At 35.9% G+C, this 24,312-nt stretch overlaps 1 protein-coding gene across 6 annotated transcripts in view; it reads left to right on the forward strand.

Annotated features, from left to right (window-relative positions):
• MCTP1 (multiple C2 and transmembrane domain containing 1) overlaps positions 1-24,312 on the forward strand; it is a 432,111-nt gene that overhangs the window by 353,671 nt on the left and 54,128 nt on the right. For all 6 annotated transcript variants that reach the window (XM_036226011.1, XM_036226013.1, XM_036226012.1 and 3 more), the window contains one exon: positions 12,008-12,061. In XM_036226011.1, the coding sequence (XP_036081904.1) occupies positions 12,008-12,061 (54 nt within the window). The remainder of the gene's footprint in view (positions 1-12,007; positions 12,062-24,312) is intronic.

Genomic DNA, 24,312 nt, shown 5'->3' on the forward strand with positions numbered 1-24,312 from the left:
CTGTCTTTATATAGATGGGGATACTGAGGCCTACAATAAGGCAGTAACCTCTGAAGAGGCAGTGGTGCTGAGTGGGACAGATATGGTAGTGTAGGGAAGAGCAGTGTAGCCCGGGTCTTGAACTTAGTGGAGGCACACAAGCTGTGCCAGCTCCGTGGAAGCCGTGTAGGCACCAGAGATAGATAGTGCAGCTGGCTGGCTTTTGCACTATATGTAGCCCCATCCCATGACAGGTGGCTGTAGCACTTGAAGTCCTTGTCACGGGAGCTGCATGTTGAAGGGATTGAGGTTTAGCAGAGACACAGGGATTCTGCAGGTGCCAGGGCCTGGCAAAGACACACATACATCGGCTTGCAAGGGTCTGGCTATTTTGGGGTACCTCCTCAGTCTTCAGTATGAATTTTTAGGGGCCCCTCTTCACTTCTATGAGCAGGTGTTTGCCTACTGCAAAGGAGGGGGTGAAGAAAGGACCTTCTGCCTTGGGAAGAGGGGAGCATTGAGTGCAGAGTACATATATTTGTAGTTTCCCAAATAGTGCGCTCTCTATTCCATATACTCTTTTCTTTAAAATTTTATTTATGAATGTAATGTATATTTCTTGCTTGTCATACATATTTTGGTTTTCATAAAAATTTAATAACATTAAATGTTATATATATATAGAATAACATATATATAATAGCATATATATTCCGCATATCTGAAGTATCTCTCATATTACTGGAACACCACATGATTTTTAATGACTACATAGTTTTCGCCATATGAATATTTTTTTCTTAATGAAACACTCATTTTAGAAATGTTTGTTTCAAACGTTTTTGCCACCTCAAATAATGCTGTAAATAAAATCCTAAAACAAAGCTTTGAGCAGGTCTCTGGTAATGACCTTTGGCAAAGTCCTCAAAAGAGAACCTCTGGGCCAGAATATATTCATTTTGAATATTTTTGGTAGTTAATACTAATCTGCCACCCATTAAGGTTTTAAGATTTTGTCCATCTCTGCCTGGGTAACCACCAGTTATCTTTATCCTTTCCTCTGGAGAGCCATCCTTCATTTCTGTCCCACTCTCAACCCCGACCAGCAGCCCAGCCCTACCAACACATACTCTAAGAGGTTACCTGAGCCCACCCCTCTGAGTTTCCATATTCCCCTTACTGTATTTTAATAATCAGCTCACTGTAGGTCTTCCTCGCCTGCCCAAGGTTGCTCTATTTGTGTGACTAATTCCAGCACAGAGTAAGATATCTCAAATATAGCAGGATGATAGTTGCTCAAAAAATGTTTGAATGAGTGAATAGTTTAGTCCACTAACTCCAAATCAAAAATGGTCTAATTTTTATGCATAATGATTTCCATTCAACAAAACCTTATTAAACATTAATAGGCACTGTGCTAGCTTTTGTTTAAAGATGGTTAAAACCTAGTCCTTACCCATGACAGTTTGTGTTATAGTAAAGGAAATAACTGAATCAAATACATGACTAGAATAGGTGAAGTGATAGAGGTCTGTATATAATGTGTAAATTGTGCAGCCAAAAGACATTTAGATCATCTCAGAAGTATATTTCCGTGCTGTGTATACAAAGAAAAGGGGTCTATCTGTGGCCAAAGCTCTTATTCCATTCTGCAGTCTCTCCCTTTCACTCAGTAACTCCACGTTTGCCTTTAATATTTCTTCAGTTTGTCAGCTGTTCTTTTACTTTATTCTCATATTGCAACTAAACTTTAAATTGAAAAGAAAAAATTGTAGAATGGTAGTAGATGAGTGTTACCTGTACGTGACGTGTCAGTTCATATAGAGAAAGATGTAAAGACAAACACTTCTATTTTTAAAAGTCAATTTGCTAAAGATTCTCCTCACTGGAACATAAACTTCTTGCTTTATATCTTTTAGAACTCAGGAAAGAGACTTAGAAAGTAAAGCCAGTGGTAGCTGTCATAGAGGGTGCTTATGGTCAATCTTATATTTTAGCCCCCACCCCCGCCACCATCTTCGTGAATCCTTCCCACCTTGCTCAGATTCTCCAAAGATCCATATGAGAATGTAACAAGATAAAGAGGTGCTCTTCATTCATTTAGAGGCGTTCTGCCCTGAAATCCATTCCTTTTCCACCCAGTGAATTGTCTGGGAACCTTTGAAGGAAGCCTTAAGATCTTGCCACCATAAACGGCTAATTTTCTCTTATTTGAGCACCAGTTGACCCTTAGAGCCCCAGGCACTCATTGGAAAATCAACTTCCTAAACTCTCCTCAAAGTCTTGCATGGATTGAAAGAATTCACCATCTGGATGGTTCTCCAAAGCATCTGACCCAAGCATTTACCCATGTGTCAACCAAATGTTTTTATCTCTGTTCTTCAAAAGATCTGCCCCACATTTTTGTCATCTCTGGAACTGAAGTGTGAGATTTAGGAGAGGAGAAAAAAGGATACCCATAGTTTTAGTCTCAGTTCCCAAGGTGGAGGTCTCATCCTACCTATTTCTCATGATGTCCTGTTTGTTTTTCCTGAATGATTTTGTACTCCCCTGTTAGAAGGTAGCCAAACTTCGAAACTGTGGTGAGGGAGGTAGGATGTAGGGCCAACAGAAGCAACTCATGACCCCATGATTAGTTTGCATAACTAATCCTGATCTTCATACCCTGTATGGTGGGTAATGTTGGCAGAGGGTTTCATACAATATTTGTGGAGACTTATTGTCCTTATTCAGAAAGGTGATGAGAAATGGCAAGAGCTTGGTTAAAAAAGTAAAAGTGGAAACCAAATGATATATCTTTATCTGCTCATGGAAAATGTTTATAAATTAGAACTATTATTAGGAGTCCAATAATTCTGAGAATTGTATATTATTATTTTTAGTGTTGCATGAGATAGATTTATCAAGAGCATGTAACTTTAAAGCCTTCCTCCATCCTGTATATAGCACTGCAATCATACATGTAGGTAACCAAACTTACATAACATATTCTGTCATTTGTTATTGAATATTTATTTCATCATTGAAGAAAAAGAAAATATCATATATTACTTATTTTAAAAATAACCAATATTCTGGTAGCACACTTAAATGAGAGAAATTCACCTAAACAAAGTTTCCAAATGAGTTATACTCACATGGGCAACAGCAAAAAAAAAAAAAAAAAAAAAAATCTTTAAAAGAATTGGTACCACTACTCCTTTCCAGTTGGTAGATAGAGGTTAAGAGCCCAAACTTTGAAATTAGAAAGATCTGGGATTAAATTCTTGACCTTTCATTTGTTAGCTATACACATTTATTCATTCCTCTAAGCCTCAGTTTTCTCACCAGTTAAAATGGTGATAATACCTACCTTGTTGAGGTCTTGTGAGGATTAAAGAGACAATTAACATACTGTGTTAGCATATAGTGAGTACTCAGTAAACGACAATTAAGCACCTGACCCTATATCAAACGGAACAAGCCAGTGTAGGTATAATAGGAATTTAAACATTATTTGTCACTACCTTTCTTAAAGAGTTGTTCCCTTGTAAGGGCTATTGAAGAGGATGTTTTTTTAAAGCCATTAGTCATTCTTGGTTTTGCAATCATAGACCAAAAAAACAGCGTTGCCACAGAAAATTTTCATATGTCTATAATCCCCCTGCTATGTATATGGAAATCTCACAAAAATAAAAACTATATTTTTATTTTAAGAAATAAGATTTAGATATTTAAGCAATCCTCTGCAGATTAAATCTTGTTGGTAAAGTGAATTTTACACAGATACCATATGTGTGTGTATATATATATATATATATATATATATATATATATATGCCATTTGACAGATTATATCCATAGATACTTGAAAGAAATACTTTTCTTGATTGCTATTATACAATCTCCACCATGCACAATGCGTGAAGACAAAGGCTGGTGGCACTGTGAGCAAAGAACAGGGCACTTCTCTAAAACCATCACTGAATCCAAAAGCAAAATACTTAACAGCCTCACTCTGGATGTCGACTAAGAGAAGGAAAAAGGTAAACCTACACAAGCCTACCAGGCCTGGGCACAGGGACTAATTTTAATAAATCAGAATAGAACATGAAAATGTCAACTTAATCAAGCATTTAAATTTTATTAATCAAGCCTAATTTTTATGAGTGCAAATAATCACTGAAGCTGGACAAATTTGTTCTCAATTGCATCAGAAACATAATTTTAATATTTAATGGACTGATGAATTTAAATGGAGAATTATCTTTATGAAACATGCTCTTCATAATTTGCCATTAAATGAGAAATAAAAAAAAAGTCAACATAAATCTTACATAAAGGTTATTTAACTAAATGTTGGTACTATAAATATTATAAATGCATTATGCACTAATTTAGCAATCGCCCAGTATACTACATAAAGCCGAAATGATAAGTGAACCAGGCCAGCTTTTCCTAGAATATAGAGCTCTTGTGTTACATTGTGGGAGGCTCATGATAAAATGGTTACGGAGATTCTGTGTGAGGTTTCGTGAACATTCTTTTTTCATTCAGGCTTTTATGCTACAATTCACCATTCACCACAGACATTCTTTCCAATTCAAATGTAGGTCTGAACCCATAAAGGCTGTCTTTTGTGAGGTGATTATTCTTTATAAAAAAAGATAAAAAGTATTTTTCTCATTATTATTTATAGAAAAGGGATATAATGAAAAAAAACTTGAAGTTTTCTAACTATAAGATTTTTTTTTTGGCATTTAATACATGCTCCTTTTTAAAGTTAGATTTTTCTGACCCTGTTCTTAGGCCTCAAAATATTCAAGGCACAAGAAAAAGAAAATTAAAAAATCAAATTACCATCAGAATATTTTTCTCTTCAAACGTCCACCTATTCTCCTCACTCCCTCCACTACTACCAATATATTGCTTTGAATAGACAGTAGCTGCGAATTTTTGTAAAAAGTGAATCAAACCTAACCAGAGCAGTGTGCTCCAAAAGTTTGCTAACATTAATCTCTAAGATAAATGATATATATTTTTTTGTTTTTAAATTCTATTCTTTAAAGATCCCTAATATTCTAAAAGGGTGGCATTTTCCTATATTACATGTGATGAAGTCTACATTTACCTGAAAAAAGAACTTCTTGCCTATTGTGGCTTCAATCTCCCAAACATATCTGATAGAGATAGATCAAAGTACATTTCTGAGAAGATTGGAGGACATAGCTCTCTCACAGAGGTCAGAGCAACTCCTTGCTTTGCAGAAAATGTTTTAAATAGATAATGTGGACTCTCTATTAGATACATAAAAAGAAAAAATTTATTAGTTTGTTTTTAAAATTTGAAACATTTAAAATTATGCCTTTCTTGTTGCAAATTTGTGGCTCTGGAATGGAAATTTGGATTTATATCGAAAGGCTAAAGTACATAATTTTTTAAATTTAAAAACTGATTATTAATGGACAAAAATGTTTTGCTTTGAAAATATTCATTTTTATAAAACAGTAGTTTTAAGTCTAATAGTTATCTTTTCATTTGCAAAGCACATTAAGCAATTCATTTTTTTGGCCCTTCGTATACTCCTTTTTAACCTGACAAATAACATAGCTTCGAGAAAGTATTATTATTTAAAAAGCATATTATAGGTTAATAGTTGACCTATTTTTCCCTACTGAATCAAATTAATATACAATATCCTAAAGACACCCAAGATTAGAATTTTTCCTGCAAGCAAAATTACAGTACATTGTGAAGCCTTTAGATGGAGACATAGTTCAAATAAACGCAAGAATTCTGTGCACAGTGCTTTGTGTAAGTATAAGAATGAACATTTAAGAATACTAAGAAGGAACTATGAGAAGAAAATTTATTTAAGATGCTTATACTGATTATAGAATTTATATTATATTTAGCCTTCCTTAATGGAAGGGTTTTTTCTGCATATTAAGCTGACAGTTAAAAAAATAAAAGGTTATATGCTCTTGGCCAGTAAAGTAAATTTACTGTCCTTGCACCTTACAGCAAAGCATATTATACTGCAAATAAGAGTGCTGTTGTTGATGCAGAATACAGGCTGTATGTAATCAGTGGCATGCATCAAAAGTCATCTGATAGCCACATTAAAGCCACATTTCCTATTAAGAATCAGACTAAATTACAACATGGCACTTCCCAGAATGAGCCAAGGAAATGCATTCTGTAAGAAGAAATAATTGTATTTGAGTGTCTCTGTAAAAATCAGGAAGTCTTTTAGCAGTAAGTAATAATGCTTTTCTTTTTAGTCTGCCGTCTTTTGTATCTCAATATATTCAGCCTCACTGGCAAGTCTATCACACTAATTATTATTACATCTAGTGGTTCAGTTATCTTGATGACTACTGTAGCTGAAATACTCCAAGGTCAAATCCTTAATAGTGTGAATCAGACTAAGCAGCCATCATACGTGCAGTTGTTTTTGAGATTGACTAGAAGAAACAGTACATCCCAGACCTGTTTATAGGTCTTATTATTTTTTCAGATGTGAAGTAAATTATGTGTAGTTTAATTGTGCCATTCATTTTGCAAAAGTTATTGTCTCAAAAATCATGTGAGAGGCAGGAGTCTGTTGTGAAAATGACAGCACAAGTTCACTTATAATGATCTTATTGACCACAAAAGTCTTCAGCCTGATGTCTAGTGCTTCTAAGTGATCTGAAATAATCTGAGTGATTATATGCATCTTTAAAATTCTTAGGCTTTCAAAAATTTCATAAGATACTTACACATGTAATAAATCCAGTGGCACACAAATGCATGTTCTACTTGGTTTATGCATACACAAAATGGTATAAAGGAACTCCAGGCCATGTTGGAGAATACTACTGTTCCCAAAGTCTTCTATATCTCTAGGATGCAAATAGACATTTAGTTTATTGTATATCCAGATAGCACCTGGATGGTCTATGAGTATGAAATTAAATATGAAACTTCTTTCTTTTGTGACAGTTTTCTTTAATTTTTTAACATCACAGTTGCACATCTGGACAGCAGTGATTTCTTCTTTAATTTAAATGTGTCCTTTTTAAAAAACTGTTTGAGTAAAGTAATTTGAATTGTGCAACTATTCATTCTGAATATAGCAAAACATCTACTTAATTCAAAGGTTATTTCTGAGGAAAAAAGTAAACATGAAAGATGCTGGTTTGCATCAGCATTGGCTCCAGAGGGGTTTTGGCTTTGTGGGACTTCATACGAGGGTAGCATAAATGGTTCCTTTTTGTTTAAATGGATGCAAATTAATGGAATACTTTATCCCTGGGAAAATCATAATATGAAGTGTTTTAAGAATTATTCATGGAACTTTTAACCCCCTTTTGTCACTTTAGTTTTAAAACATGCACTCTGAAATGGTATTAAAAAGCTGTAAGTAGTATCCACTGTCACGATAATTTTAATAATGAAGTTTACCTGGATTCACTTTTTCTCATCCTTTCACTCTCTTGGTCTTCCTTTTCTGCATCCTCTTGCTCCTCTAACTTACACATCTTTGTCTGGTGGAATAATTATAAGCATGTTGTCATATTTTTATTCAGATTACCAATAACATTATTATCATTTTCAGCCAGGTAAAATTTTATTTCCTTGCAAATCATAAGCATTTAGTTGTATTGAATTTTAATTAAGTCATATTTAAAAAGCTATACAACAATATAAAATACATAGATTCTACAGATGTAATTTTGCTCTATTTTGAAAATAGATTTTTAAATGTGAATGACAAATGTTCAGCAAATATGGAATAGCAAAGAAGAAATATTATGCTTTTAAAAATAATGTTAACTGCTTATTCTTTGGTGGTAATGTAGCTGGCATGCTGCATTGGGGCTGTCTACATGTGTTTTTTAAAATGTCATCTTTATTAGTATTACATTCAAGGAATAGTACCAAGAATCAGTTTCTTTCAAGACCTTCCTCCAGTGTGTGGCATATAAGTCTGTGACGAGCGACATTACAGAAGGTCATGTCACTTTTAACTGCTTGCATTACATCTTTCTGATTTCCCTAGTGCCCTTCCTTTGTTTGATTAATACTACTTGCTTTCAAGCAAGGTATCAGAAAGCATAATTTGGAAAGAGAATTCTAGAGCTGATCTAAGATACGCCCCTTCGAGAAAAAAAAAATTGTAAAAATGTATGTTTTCTAATACATGCATTTTTTCTTATTCAAGAAGATACTATATATTTGTATTGTTATTAAATTATTGCTAACAAACGTTTGGACTGCTGGACTTTGTATATTTGAAAACAAAACTAAGTAGACCTTCTTTGGTTTTATTTGAAGAGGAAAGAGCTGGAATTTGACATTCGGACTCCTTTATTTTTTTTCCTTAGTTAAGTGTTAAATTCCAGCACTCTCTTTCTAAAGAGTAGGTGTTATTTGAGTTCTCCGGGAAAGGTTGTGATTTTGTGCAGTCACTAAATGCACTTCAGTGATATATACAGTTTGTTTTTAAAAGCTCAGTGTGCAGTTTCTACATTCATTGCATTTGGCCAGGGCTCACATCTTAGAACACAGCCCAGCTTCTGAGACACTTGCCTTCAAAGCCATCTATTTTATTGGACCATTAAAGCCTGAAAATTAGTTGTGAAAGCATTATCATTTTAATTGGGAATCTTTATCCACGCCTCAACTTGTACCCCTCTATGTGTTTCTTAATGTCTGTGAAATGGGAATTGGAATTTTGTTTGTCATTAAGAACACTGAATATTTTGCCCAGAAAAAAATATATAGTTTAATTTCCAAAATTTGATGTTTAAAATATTGTTAAATTGAAGTCATTTTTATTAATAGTTAACACTTTTGAGTATTTACTTCCATACAGGAATTGTGCTGAGCACTTTGAAAACATTATCTCATTGGATCCTTAATCAACATATGGAATAGGTGCTGTTATTATCTCCATTTTCCCATCCACCTTCAGCGTCACCTGAGCAAAATGTAATAGTGGGATAGCAGCTTAAATGCATCCGTAGGAAACCATCCGTATTATAAATCCTCACTTGTAGATGTTTATGATGTAACATTAAAAAGGCACTGGAGGAGGGGAAAGCCCTCACTAGAGTACTAAAACACAACACAAAGGCCTCTCGCTAACACAACACTTTTCTGCCAAATGTAAAAGCAAATAGTTGTATTGGGTGGTCTGGCCGCACATTTGTGGAGCAATTGTGCATAGCCAATTACCCGCTTGCAAAGGGTAAGAACAGTTTGGGTTTCACAAATGAAGAGCCTGATTCTGTAGACGTCTTTTAGTCACTCTTGAACATAAGATCCATAACTGATTTCTAAAATGTGTAAATTAAGCTATTGATATATTTTATGGTTCAATAATATTTTGAATTTTTGAAAATCAACTTGAAGATAGTGGTGATCTCTAATTTTAAAATAAGGGTTAAATATTTATGGCTTCTATTTCCTGACAAATATTTGAATATTTGATTTTATTAATCTGCATCATTTATCAGTTATAAGTTTTTACAGGTGAGCTAATTTAGTTCTGTGAGATACATGATAAGCACTTTACCAAAAAGTGTGTATAAGGATATGAAAAATAGATGATGCATTCGTCTATTCACTTTATCAATAAATATTTCTCGGATACCCACCATGTATTTGCAATCTGCGAGGCACAATTCGACACCATTCTGCCTTCCTAGCACCTGTAGTATAATAATAAGTACTGAAGAGGGGAGACATATAATACATTCTTAATAACAACTAGCAAAAATGTTGTTGGAGTAAAAGTATAGTATTCATTTCATTTTCTTTGTGTTTGATAAATGACTTTGCATGGGCAATTTTAGCAAAAATTAATCTAATGTATATCAAATTATCATTTTGTATACCTTAAATGTATATAATTTTTATTTAAAAATTAAAATAGACAATGACCAATCATAAAAATCCTTTATCAAAATCTAAAATTTTAAATATCATTTTATTACAATACAAAATTATAACCATTTTTTAAAAATCTTATGAGGGTTAGGTGAATTTTTTAACCTTTTTTTTTTTTTTTAAATGGGTAGAGGTTTAAACTTACTATTTGATATCCTACAGTCTGGGTTTGAGTTCTAGATCAGTTACTTGTGTTAGGTGAATTCTTTTGATGCAACACAATACTGAAATATTGTAGTCACTTTTCCTGTTCAAACCTCTATCACAAATAGCCCAATTTGGAATAGACTGGCATATAGCACCTCAATTATACATTGTTACTGTTTTTGTCTCTATACTTAGGATGTGAATACTTCAACATTTCAGAAAATTAAAACTCAATATGAAAAATTATCTGAGGGTTCCCATTTAAATTCTACTGGATCATAAGCCTCTTGGGGGCTTACACGAGTATAGATGAATCATCTCTGTTATTCCTTTTGTATTCCTGCAGTACTTAGCACCATGTTCCTTAGACAAGGGGGTAATAGTAGATGCTTATGGCATTGTTGAATATAGTTATAGACAGGCAAGGATTCTTTCTGGCTGAAGCTGAATTGCTTTATATGTTCCCAAGATAAGTGTAAACTCTCACCAGATATTGGAAACAGCACACTGTGCTACTGTGGTTCTTTTGAAATGCTGAATGTCCAAATGAAAGACCACAAATTCTACCAAATAATACAAGATTTCAAGTATAACATTAAATTAGGAACAATCCTACAGGTTGTCAGCTGCTTTTGTTCATATATCAGTTCATGAGAACTGGGGGTTTGTGTTTGGGCTATTCTTTTAAATCAGCTAATGCTCTTAGAATATTTGAGAAAAGTTAGAATAGCTGAGAGTCATGACATGTTCTATCAATTTATGTAACTCTTTGCATAATACAGTCTTAGTTATTGTTTTCACTCATTAAGCATATTTTAGTCTGTATTGTAAAGCCACATGAAAGAAAGGCTCGTTGTCTTCTAAAGTTATGCACTCTGGGAGAAAGGCTTTAAAAGTATTTGATAACCATGGTTGTTGTTGTTGTTGTTGTTGTTTTTAGTTTGTTCAGAGATACAGATGCAGGCTGGATTTAAAAAAAAAAGTACAAAAACCACAAAAATTAGACATTATATCAAATGACATAAATAGAATTATAAGTTGGCAGTTACCTGAAATATAACACCCCTAATTTAAAAAAATTTTAGTTTTCATGAAGTTTTTTTTTACTGTGTGTGTGTGTAGGTATATAAAACCATAATCAACACCTGAAACAGGGTGAAGTTCTATTCATGATGGCTGGAGTTATATATTGATTGAGGCAAGGGGAATTTATTTGGCAAATCCAAAATGACTTTCATTCTGCTAAAGCAGATAAACTAGGAGCCATTAAAAAATACATGCATGCATATCCACCTATATATTATACACGTTTGATTATTGAATGCATTTCTAATTTTCTTTCAATAAAGTCTATTCTCATAGCGTAATTTTTGTGTGAAATCACAGAGAATTAAAATCAGTCCTTCAAGTAATCTACAAAATCAAAAAGTAATACAGAGATAGTTAAGAGTTGATGTAAGTAAGAATTAAAATTGGAGCTATGAACGATATTCTTAGTTTGATGCCATAGACCACCAGCATGAATCAATGAATAGACAGAGTTCTTTACTGTAGAGTTTAGTGATAAGTAAATTAGAAAGAACAGAGCTGTTTTCTGCTTAGTTATCTAGCTCCAAATTTAAAGTGCCTTGTTGATATAGACAGCAGAAAAGATAAAAAAGAAATTTTCTGATTTAAAGCATCCCTCAAATTAATGTTCGTTTACCTTATGCATATTTCAAATTCTTTTAGGTTGTCACAGAATATTTCACACAAATAGGGTTTCCCTGACTGAGATTCAGTTCCCTGGTTTTAATCAATTAAAGGCATAGCATTTTCTTTATCGCTATCGCTAGATCAAATAGTCTCTCTCAGTGCATCTGTTTCAAATGTTAATAAAGTTTTCATTTCCAAAAGGTTCAAAATGACAGAACAAAATTGTCTCCTTTAAGAGCATGAAAACGACTTCTGTTTCTGTCTGCAGGTAGTGGAGGACATGCTAGAGGACGAGGAAGAAGAAGATGACAAAGATGACAAGGTAATTATCTTTCCCAGCACTTGGGTACCTGGGGATGGGGAAATGTAGACATGACACTGTTTTCATAGACAGTTAAAAAAGGAGTTGAAGTGTTTGAGTCCAGAAAATTGGACAGTGCTGTTTATCATCCTAACAATGCCACTGCATGTTGCAAAGAGGGAGAGAGGGCTATAAATCCTCTTCGCTTTTGTCCAGAGCTGGGTCAAATATTTTTCTGCCAGGAACAAAAAAATAATTCAGCTTGTCTGGAACTTGATAGCTCTCGTGAAGATAACGACAGTGACAACTGTTTCTGAAGGGCAAAAATTTGTCCTATTTTGAGTATTACAAATCGAGCTACACTTTGGGGGGAGAGAGAAGAGAAAAAATAGCAGGCTGCATGAGTTGAACATGGATGTTGTCATCTGTAATTTTCAAAGAATTGCTCAGCAAAAGAACACGTGTGCAGAGGGCTCTAGAGGGCATTTAAATAATCCCCATGCTCACTGCTCTTTGCCTAGACTTGACTTGGAATGGCCCTGTGTCTCCTAGGTCAAAGAAGTCTGTTCAGGGAGGCTTGATTTTCAATTGCTGGTTGGCTTGGGGACGTTGACCACAGTAAATAACAGCTAGTTTCTCAGACGGGTTGTCCCCTGGGGAGAGGAGACAACTGGAGGGAGGAATTAGAATGACCTTGCACTACTGCAGCAGCTGCTGGGATGGGAAGAACAGCTTTCTATGGCAAGGAGGCTAGTGACGCTGGTTTATCATCATCCTTGGGCATTTCTAGATGTAAAATCTACGTCCTAGGATCAGATTGGGAGGGGAGAGAGAGACTGTCATTCATTATTTCTACATTGTTCGGCATGTGAAACCAGATTTTGACCTTCACCGTAATTTATCTGAATTCTGTTATAGTAAAGCAGTGAAATTTTTTGAAGAAAGGAGAAAAACAGTGTATCTTAGTTTATGCCCTTGACCTTTGATTTCAGTAGAGATGTACAGTTATATTCCAGTATAAGAATTTGTGTACTGAAAGCAAGCATTGCAAATGTCAAAAAAAAAAAAAATTCACAGTGATTAGTGAACCTCCCAAATGATATTTTTTCTAATATTCAGTGCTAAAAGGAAAACAGAAACACAGAAACACACACACACACACACACACACACACAGGCATACTTTCTTCTAATGCTATTTCACACACTTTGAACAGATAGAGCTTTTATGTGAAATTTTTCTTCCATACATCATTTAGTTATTAGCAACATGATCAAACATAAACTAACAAAATCTCTTTCCTGCAGAAACACATACATGTTTGTTTTTAATGTTAAATAACATGAGCATACACTTCTGGCAACAAATGATATGATTTATTGTTAAGGTCAGTTGTAGAGCTGTAGAGAGCTTGTACTTTAACTCGACATGCCAGCTCTGAATCATCATTTCTCTGCTGATAAACACTGAACTGCCATCCATTTATAGCCATTTTCCCTTTCTTGTTGCTGCTTTATTATTAAAGTCACCATAAAGATCCATTCCGGCAGCGGGCGTTTCCCCAGAAATGTTAAGTGGAAACCCTTGGTGAAGTCTAATACTTCTATGACTTCAGTGCCCCTACCCGAAGTCATCCTGTGTTTTTTTAGCCAGCTTGTTGATACTGTATACCAGTAATCTCCAATTTATGGTCGTTTTTTAAATAGAATGTTAAAAGTGGGAAACCAACAGCACACCTGTTTAACCAGTCACCAAAACGTAAATGACAAGTAGCACATGCCATGGTGGAAACAACACCAAATCTCTGGAGTGGAATCTTTGTAATCTAGCGTTTGGTTATCCGAAACTGACACCCCCTTTCTAACACATTTTCAGATCTAGTTACCAAAGTTAATTGAAAGGGAGTGCTTGAATTACTGTGTGAATTCAACTGTGTACTTCTGCATGGGATACCAACAAACTGTGTTTTCCACATGAAAAGGTTGTGAGCTGGTTTTCATAAATCCAGCCTTAATCTGAGTGATATACGTTTTTCTTCTTTACTCATAATGCAATTGATAGCATAAAAATCATATCTGAACAAAAGAAAATCTCAAATTTAATAATTTAAAATAGACTTTACAGACTTGCATAATAGAGGGAAGAATCTTAGAGTGAACATTTTGAAATATGAACTTTTTACTATGAGAAATGGAACTACGAAAGGATCCTTCAAGTTTCTGTTTACCAGCTTCTATCTCTGACTGACTTTCACAGTGGTAAATGTTGTAAGCCTAGGCTATCAGTGTGTCCGAATAGCAGAAGGGTAATTTCCTACTTAAAAAAAAATCATTGGTTACTCTATTTAAAGTTTGCGTACAGAGTCATGCATAATGGAATTTCATGAGAAAACAAATGTGTTTTTTGCCATACTAGCAGGTACTGACCCTCTAGCTCTCATTATTTCTCTGTTTTCTCATATGATATAATAGTGGGGTCAGGTCAGTAGGTCCTCTTATAGGATAAAAGTAAAAAAGATTAATAAATGTGCCAAAGCCTCACTTTAATTGAACCTGAAGCATATGTTGCAAGTATGTAAAATATGTCCCAGATGTTTCACCAGGGCTAGTGTCTTGGCTTTCCCTGATTACCACAAGGCAGCTATTAGTCCTATAACCTTTGGACTTGGGGGTAAATGGGGTATTACGTGGCACAGAATGAAAGCACCTGTTTTCCATTCAGCAAAGACCCCGGCAGGTTTTGCCTAAGCCTATCCATATGTTTTCACTTAGCAGATTGTTGGGTGATTATGAAAAGTGTCTTTCTTTAGAGCCAGCATTGATATTAGTCACTCACAATGAAAGGCCAAGTCATTGGCTACTTGACAAGGTCCGTGTGGGCATAAACTAAAGTCGTTTATTTCATTTAAACTTGGGGTGTTTTCCCTCAACATAATTATATGAATGGTATAAGAAGATGAAGACATAGATTATAATTATTTAATATAATATTTTTCTAATAGCTTTTCTTGAGTGCCGACTTTAGAACCTGGGAAGACTTTGGTTAAAGTTGGTAAAAGCTAAGTCATGATTTACTTGGACCCCCAGATCTTGAAGTTTTGCAAATTAGGGTTTTTTGAGTGTGTGTGTCTGTGTGTGTGTGTGTGTGTGTGTGTTCTCTTTTTTTACTACAACAACTAACTATTATTCAGGTCAGGGTTTAGAATCCTTAGACTTATCCTTCATTCCAGAATCCATTGTTGACATTTGCTTAAATCTAAAATTCGGTGGCTTGTCTCTTAATCCAATTCTATGGTTTTCACAAAGGTAGAGAATTGATTTTTAAATGGTGATTCTTAGTTATGAATCACTGACTTTCTTATTTTTGTTTATCTGAATGATGTAGTAGTACTACATTAAGCTGTGCTAGAGATAAAATTTTTCCTGAATTAAATGTTAAAAAGACACTGCATTCTCAGTTCCCTTTGTTGTAGAGCACTTTTCAGCCATCAACCGCAAAGTCACAGTTTGATCTGATTTTTTTACCTGATACCAATCCTTCCTTTGTGCTAATAAGGCTTAGAGCTAAATTACTTACATGGAGCTATCAACAAGCCCAGCGATAACGTTTTTCACTGTGTTATATATATGTAATATAGTGGTCAATCTGCATAACCTAGACATATAATTAATAAAGATCAGTTTTCGTTTTTAGCTTAAAAAGTTTAGGCATGCTTCCCATGATGTGTCCTACTCTTGTAATAAAATCCAGCTGCAATATCAGGAAGCAGAAGATAGAATGCAGGTTTTCCTCAGGAAAAGCATGGATTCAAATGCATGGTATTCTAGTAATGTTTATTGGTACAATGTATTAAAATATCCAGCCATTTATGCTTACATTGCTTCTCCATTTTCTTCAATTTTCTTAACCTTGGCATAAGCCAAGGTTACTCACTAGATGTAGCAAATAAAACATATCTGAGCTACTTCAAAATACGCAGATTGCTTTAATGCTTGAAATCTGTGTTTTCGAGTTTGATTCTCCCGCCTTAAGCCAGTATATACCCAAAATGCATACGTCTCTGCATCTCAAATCAACTGTGAAGGAGAAAAAAAGAGATAACTCTAATATGAGAGAAGATAATGTGATGTGAAAGAAGATTTAATCTGAGAATATGGCATTTGCTAGTTATAGTCAGTGAAATAACTGCATGGTGGGGAAATAGATCAAAGCTTTGGAGAAAGCTAGGGACATAGGAGACAAGAAAAATATTTCTTTAAAAATAGCCTAACTCACGTTTAACTAAAATATCATTGTATCAGTTCATCAGTTTTCTATTGTTGCATCACAAATTGCCACAAACTTAGAGGCTTAACACAATGCACATTTATTAGCTCTCAGTTCCGTAGGCCAGAAGTCCAGGTATGGTTCAACTGAGTTTTCTGCTCAGAGTCTCATACTCATGATATCAGTCAAGCTGAATTCTCATTTAGAGGCTCTGCCTCTAGAATCCACTTCCAAACCCATTCAGTTTGTTGGTAGAATTCTGTTCCTTGTAGTTAGAAGACTGAAGCCCTTGTTTTCTTGTTGGCTTTCCATTCTTAGCAGCCACTTTCCATGGCCCCCTTTATCTTTATATCCATCAATGGAGAAATCCCCCTTGTATCAAATCTCTCTCTCACTTCAGAAGAGCGTAGTCCTTTTTGAGGGCTCACCTGATTAGGTCAGGCCCACCAAAGATTATCTCCCTTTTTTAAAATCAGCTGTGCCATGTAACATAACTTAGTCATGGGAATGACTATCCTGTAATATTCCTAAATCCCCTCACACACAAGGGAAGTGGATTATACAGGACATATACACTAGGAGATGGGACTCTTGGCAGTCATCTCATAATTTCGCTTTCTACAGCCATATAGACCCACCTGTGTTCTAGAACAAAGGTGGAACAGTCTTTGTGTTCCTTGTATGTATATATTGCTAGGCTGTGACATACCTATTCTACAATAAACAAATTAGGAAAGCCTGACTGCTTAACAATGTCCTTTCAAAGATTATAGGAAATGTCTCATACCAAAGGTATAATCTAAGGTATATTTTAAAGTCATAGTACAGTTTGTTCTACTTGCTTATTACCTAATTCTGCTCTGGGAAAGGGGGTGCTTGGACATGCATTCCACCCAGTGGGCTCTTTCCCATGTTATCTCCTTCTGGGGAAAAGTGCAAATAAGAATAAAATTGGCAAAAAATGGGAACAGGTCTATTCTTCCTTTTAGGGACCTGTGTTGGTGCTTAGACCCTCTGAGCTGATAGCCCAGTTACCTCAAGACAGTAGAAACATTCTCTACTTACTCTAGAATCACAGCAACATTAACCCTGGAGGATACCTAACAGAGGTGTCAGAAGGCTGCCTTTGCTGCCCCATGGCCTTCTGCCTCCTGGAGGGCAGTAGGCGTTCTGCCTGCACCTGCTCAGTTCACACCCGCATTCTGACCTCCACTAGTGCTGCCGCTGCACAGTCCTTGGGCCAGAGTCCATCCACCACACCTGGGTCCCAGGAAGAGGCTCACAGCACTGTGATTCTTACCGGTGCATCAGGGTAGGTTTCTTGGAGGATTGGGATTTGATTGACAGGTGGTGTGACAGATTCCTTAGCAGAAGTCTGGGATTAGGGCCCTCTTGCATAACAGGCACCCAGTTGATTCTCTCCCAGGACTCTCTTGTCAGACCAGTAGAACTCACGGAGATCTTGGGATATCCACCTTCCTCTGAGCAGCCTCTGACATTTAATGTATCCCAGCCCAGCCTCTCCATGCCACTCCTAATTTTAAAATGAGGAAACTTGTCCAGCCAACTTAAACGAATTGTCAAAGGTTAGTGGCAGGGCCAGAGCTAACACTCAGGGTTTCCAAGCTCGGTATCTTTACCCTTCCTTAAGACTAGGTTTTCCAGGGAGGAAAAAATCAAAGTACAGATGCAAATTACCTCAGGCATGATTTTTAAGTGTTTTGGTAGCATAATCAGGGAACATACTCTCCATCCCAGCCAGGGACTGTTTAATTCTGATTTCCACTTCTCACGGTTCCCCTGCACTTTCAGCCCTTTCCCACTAAACTGACTAAGGGGCATGTGATAGGCAGAATAATAGCCCCTTAAAGATGTTTTCGCCCTAATCCCTGAAACCTGTGAACACTACCTGGCAAAGAACCATTGAGGTAGCAGATGGGATGAAGATGGCTAATGAGCTGACCTCACAGTAGGAAGATTATCCTGGATTGTCTGGTCTCGATAAAACAAATATCCTTAAAAGTGGAAGAGGCCATCAGAGTATGTGCCAGCTGGTGGCTGCTTGCACAACTATGACCAAAACCTATACTCCAAGACCTTCAGGGCAAGAAAGAACTTCTGAAAACTCCAGATGACCAGAAGGTGAGGGTCTCCCCAGAAGTATGTCACCAAATAACAGGAGTCACAGGGCGTAAACTCTCCAAGATCTGAACTGTCCGCAAGTCCATTGCCCTTGTTCTCATGGTCATTAAACAGACTCAGAGAACCCCAGGAAGTTCTACAAGCCCCAGTATCTGTGACCCAAGAAAGTACATGCCCTGCATAACAGGTTCAACAAGCACAAGGAGAACTTGAAGACCCAGAAATCAGAAGCAATGGCTGTACAGTACCCACTGCCTAGTATGTGGTCAAGGCCCAAGCATTAGCATTCTTAAAACACAAACTGGGGGTAGGTGAGGGGGTGATGACCTGTCATATTGTCTTTGGTGAAGGTGGAGGGCCTCAAGCCAAGAAATGTGAGTAGTCTCCAAAAGGAAATGCAGCCATGCCCACATCTTGATTTTAGCCTAGTGAGACCCATTTCAAATTTCTGAACTGCAGAACTGTGCAATAATAAATTTGTGTCTTTTAAACTCCTAAGTTTATGGTAATTCATTACAGCAGCAATAGGAACTAATACAGATGCTTTCAATTGCATTTGCTATACTCCTTAAGAAAATACTGTATTTTAAAGCACTACCTCTGAGCTCCTAATTTTTTTCTTATTAGTCCTACTTTTTTACATAAATATGGCTACAGATTCTTCACTCATCATGTAAACTAAAAACAAATCAATTGTTTTTATCCAAATTGCCTCAGTTTTTATTTCAGGAAAGCGCGTTCAAAAATGAGAGTGGGTTAGTGCCCATCTCTAGGACAGCTGGTTCCTTTCCTATTTAGCAGCTTGTTTTATTAATTGGCAGTGGAGCACCAAGACATGGTTAGGATCATTTTCACCAGAAGAATTTCACTTCCTCACAACATTTGTTTCAGTCCTTAAAATGTTTCACTCTACAAAGCACCAGGACACAGGGTATTAACCTTATATAGGTTGCAGACACTTTAAGAATCTGAAGAAAGCTGTAGACTTTCTCCCCAGAAGAATACACATAAACACATATATACAAAAAAACTTTTTTATACTATTTTTGGTAATGGAGATTGAATTATTTTACAGAGACTACAAAGTATCTGGATAAAGTCATATCTATTGCTCTCACCACCTTCCTCTTGACATTAATGCTTGTTTTCCTCAAACACCTGAGATAAATGCAAATTTTGCAAGTAAAAATCAAGTTTAATTCATCTCAAAAGTAAGCCTCTACAAGAAGGCTGATGTTTGGCTTTGATATTGAAATTATGGAGTGGTTTTTGACACAGCAAAAGGCTTGTTATTTTTGACATCTGTTTGACTACGACTTTTTAGCTTCATGGCAGTAAGGGTTTAAAACACTGACTTGGCAAAAGAAAATGGTAAAAGACAAAATGAGAGCTGCTGTGGCTTTTCGAGATGCAGATTGGGCATAGTGGGATTCCTGGAGTTCTCCAGAATTCTTGTTAAATTCATATTGTATCAATGAGGTCATCTTTTGAAAAGTCTGCATTATTAGTGCTTCATTTAAAAAAAAAATAAAGGGATGAAATATTCATCGTTCCACATTAAGGTCATTGGAGGAAGAATTAGCTATCAAAGTGTTATATCTAATGATTCCATCTGTCTTTGGATTTCTATCTGTAAACAAATTGGCAAGCTTTGTCACACCTTCATTTACAGAAGCACTTATCCAGCCTTGAATTGTTTAGGTAGATGTCTGTCTCCGACATGCCCTTCAGAATATCAGTGGAGATAAAAGAATTTAAATGGAAAGATTTACCTAGATAATCTCGCAAGAATATCAATCAAGTATAGCAAACTATGAGTGGACTTTCTCCTTTTGGGTTATTCTAACAACTGGATTTCTTTTGCTTCAAAAATGCAGAACTTTCATTTAAAGATCAACCAAATGTTTCAAGACAGGTCCTCTGGAAATCTAGTTAACTTCTGTATTGCAGCAGTGAACTTTCTCTCATATTCCCTCCCATTTCTTGACGAAACCTCTTGAAATAGCAACATGTCAGCCCTGGCTCTCAGAAGGTTGACAACATTCATAGAAATAGACACAATTTTTTCAGGATCGCTGGCAGAGTCGTTGACACCGGCTGACACCACTGTATGCTGAGATGAGGAGCATGTTTCTTCACCAAAGCAGTTGAACCAGATGTGTTGCCAAGCGTCACAGATGCTCCATCTGAGCCCAGAGTGCCAAGATTTTTAATCTGCCTGAAAGTTTATTTGGCAAAGAAATTCTTCACCATGTTAAGACATTGACTCTGCAGATTCTACAAAGAGTTCACGAAGTAGGAATTCTTCCTTGATAATAATAATTTGCCAACAGGAGTTGGCTATGCAAATAGAGGTATCTATTTTCATTAGGTTACATGCAAAAGGGAAATCTTAAAGAAATGTCAGAATTTCTTGTAGTGTTGATATCATTTGATAAGAACACAACTTTAAAAAAACACGTGGCTTCACCAAAGTATTTCTATGGACATATGGGTTATTTTTCTTGGTGATATGATGAACTTAAAAAGTGTTTTAATGCAAGTTTTTTCCTCACCTTAGGACAAATCCAAAGCCAGGTAAAGTCTCAGTCTTTAAAAATCAAGATGTTTTTGTATTTTTTAAAAAATCCACCATGCCTAATATATTTTCAGAATAGGCAACCATAGCTATTCCCTCAATTGCATTGGTTCTATGCTTCCATCGGCCAGAACCTATCCACAAAACAAGACTGTACTTTTTGTATTCCATCACACTCTATAATTAATATAAAATCAATAGATGTGAAAACTTTACAGTATTTTTTTTCTTTGAAATTTTCCAACTTAAGCTAGACTCAAAGAAATCACAGCTGGCTGTAATCATGTTAGTGGGGTGTTTGCTTAGACGCCTATTGAGAGGAAACAACTGTTCTAGAGGTCTTAACATGGTAGTGACAATGTCATATATCTGTTTACCTTCAATAGTGTCTTTGGCAGATTGCCTTCTGTTCAAACTATCCTTCCCTGCCTACTGAGCTCAGGCTGAGCCATGTAACTCACTTTGGCTAACCCGTGCCCCTTCCTAGCAGAAGGTTCAAGAGCCAACCTTGGCTCTGCCATCTCTTTTCCTTCTGAAATACAGCTGGAAACATCCACATGGGAGGTCCTCCTTCAGCCTAAATTCTGAAATAAAGATAACATGGAGCTAACCCATATGGAAATGTAGTGTGAGCAAAAAACATACCTGTGTTTTTATAGGCCTCTGTGATTTTGAGGTCTTTATTACTGCAACATAACTTAGTCTAGGCTGATAGATGATACAGCATATCACTCTGTGTGAATCATCATCTTAATATAAGCATGATTTTTTTATTTATCAAAGTCTCAGGAGAGATTTTAAATATATTTCTTTCTTTCTAATTTCACTGACCTACCCCCACCTCTTGAAACCCAATCAAAGTTATAAGTAGAATTAGTTTGCTATTATGTTTCTCTAATTGAAAAATGATACCTCTCCCCATAAACATCAATTGAGGGACAAGTCACTGGGTAGACAAAGATAAATATGACACAGTATGAGCCTGTCAGTAGTCACTGTCTGATGGGACCCTTGGTTAGGTAAACTAATAATTATAATACAGTGAGAAAATATAATAAAATTATGGACAGAGTTTGGATGGGAAAAACAGGATGACTATCTTCATAGAATTGTCCTCAAATGTTGCACAGAGGAAATGGCATTTAGTTTGGGTCTTCAAACATGAATGAGAATATAAGAGGAAGTATAGTATGTAAAGACAAGGAGTATATGATATAATAGGAGTATAAACTACAGGAGTGGAATGGGAGGAAAATGACGATAGAAGGGTGAATTAAAGATAGCGAAGGCTTTATTCATCGTCTAAGGAATTTGGATTATATTCTCCAAGCAACAATGAATCAAAGGAGTCTTAAAGTGGGGATTTATCATAATAAAATTTGTTCTTTGAGAGGAAAAATTTGGCAATAGGGGAGAGGATGGATAGTGTAAGAAGGAAATGAAATTTAAAATAGGAAAGTGTGCTAGGAGGTGCCACAGTAGCCCCAGCAAGGAGTAATGGCATCTTGCACTTAAATGGTAATAATAGCAATAGAAAGAAACAAATCTGAAAGATGTATTTAATAGGTAATGTATTAATATTGTTGAAAAAAATTATATTGAATACAGTAAGAGAAAATTTAGGGTCGTGGTTGACTGTGAGATGCCTACCTGAGATATCTTGGTATTTGTATAGGACTTCACATGTTTCAAAGTACTTTTCCCTTCTCTACCTTATTTAATGTTCATAATAACTTTGTATTGGCTCATCAAACACCATTTCCGTGGCTCAGTATCAGGAAGGTTAACTTGGCTGATAGGGAAGTAGCTAATATTAGAAACCAGATAATGTGACTAAAATAGAGAAGTAGTTGAGCCTAAAAACAAGTTATCTAATAGAGAAGAAGCTAAGTCTAGGAATTAGGTAACTTGTCCGATGGTGAAGAAGATGAGGTCAGAAAAAAAAAATCTCTAGTTAGTTTTTCTTCCATGTCTTTATAGCAAAGCCTGTTGATCGACCTAGAGATGACAATGAGGCCACTTCGAATGCAATTTTACATAACCATAGGCCATTTTGGTCAGTATAGACAGAGAAAGTGTCCTATATGACTGCCCAGCCCTTTTTCCCTTGACACTAGGTCTTGGGAGAGCATTTGGAAAAATGGTGACAATTGGTTCGTATGCTGTGCCTTTCACCCTTTCATTGTGTTTTCAATGAGTAAACGTAGACCGACATGGAAGCAAGAAAAGTCCATGTAAAAGGAGGCAAAATACTTTTTATTCCTGCAAAAGTTGGTTCAGAGCAAAAAGTATATAATAACCATGCTTATTCTGGTTTTGAGCTACGAATCATTAGGAAAATATACTGGAGGAACACAAGTCAGTTGAGAAGCAGCCACTATTAGCACTATTTTTTAGATGAAAAGAATGACACCTCTGAGACAGGAGATAACACTAAAAGTCACAAAAGTGAAACAACCAAATTCCAAACTCTAGTCTGTCTCTCTCTAAAGCCCACAATTTTTGGCATATCAGTCTTCTACCCCACACTCACATAAAAAATCTGTGACCTAAAGCAATAATTTATCATTCTTTCCTCACTCAGTGGGTTGACTGGGCTCACCTCGGCATTCTTGCCTGAATCTCTCGTGTGGTGCTAACCAGAAATCTGGAACTGTGGTCATGTAAAGGTGTGAGTAGGCTGGACATTCAAGATGGCTCCATCTGATGACTAGAGGTTGTTGCTGGCTTCTCATAATGTGGCAGTTTGTTTCTGAGAGGGAGAATTCAAAAGCGAGTGTTTCAAGAGACCCAAGTAGAAGCTGCAAGGCTTTTTATGACCTAGCTGTAGAAGTTCCAAAATATCAGTTCTGTCATATTCTATTAGTCAAGCAAGTCATTAAGGCGAGCCTAGATTCAAAGAGAGGACAAATTTAATTCTACCTCTTAATCAGGAGTGTCAAGTTCATGTTGTATAAAAATCTAAAGGATGGGAGATGTTGTATGGCTATCTTTGGAAAATTAAATCAGCCACAATTTCAAAAGAGCAAAAGCTTCTGTAATGGATGTCCTGTAGCGTTAAGGAATATGGAGCCTATTGCCTACCAGGAGATTCTCTCTGTGTCTGAGGTTTATCAGCACATAGTGCTAAATTAGGTTATCTCAAAAATTAAACATAGCACTTTCAAATTGCCTGGTATAACCAAGTTTCATGATATATATTTTTATTTTTTGTTTTTAATTTACAAGATGAGAGACAACAAAGGACTGAATGAATTATCTTTCTCTACTTCTTTGCTGAAATCTC

The sequence above is a fragment of the Rousettus aegyptiacus genome, unplaced genomic scaffold (assembly GCF_014176215.1).
Source record: "Rousettus aegyptiacus isolate mRouAeg1 unplaced genomic scaffold, mRouAeg1.p scaffold_m13_p_8, whole genome shotgun sequence".
In the NCBI taxonomy this organism is placed as follows: Eukaryota; Metazoa; Chordata; class Mammalia; order Chiroptera; family Pteropodidae; genus Rousettus; species Rousettus aegyptiacus.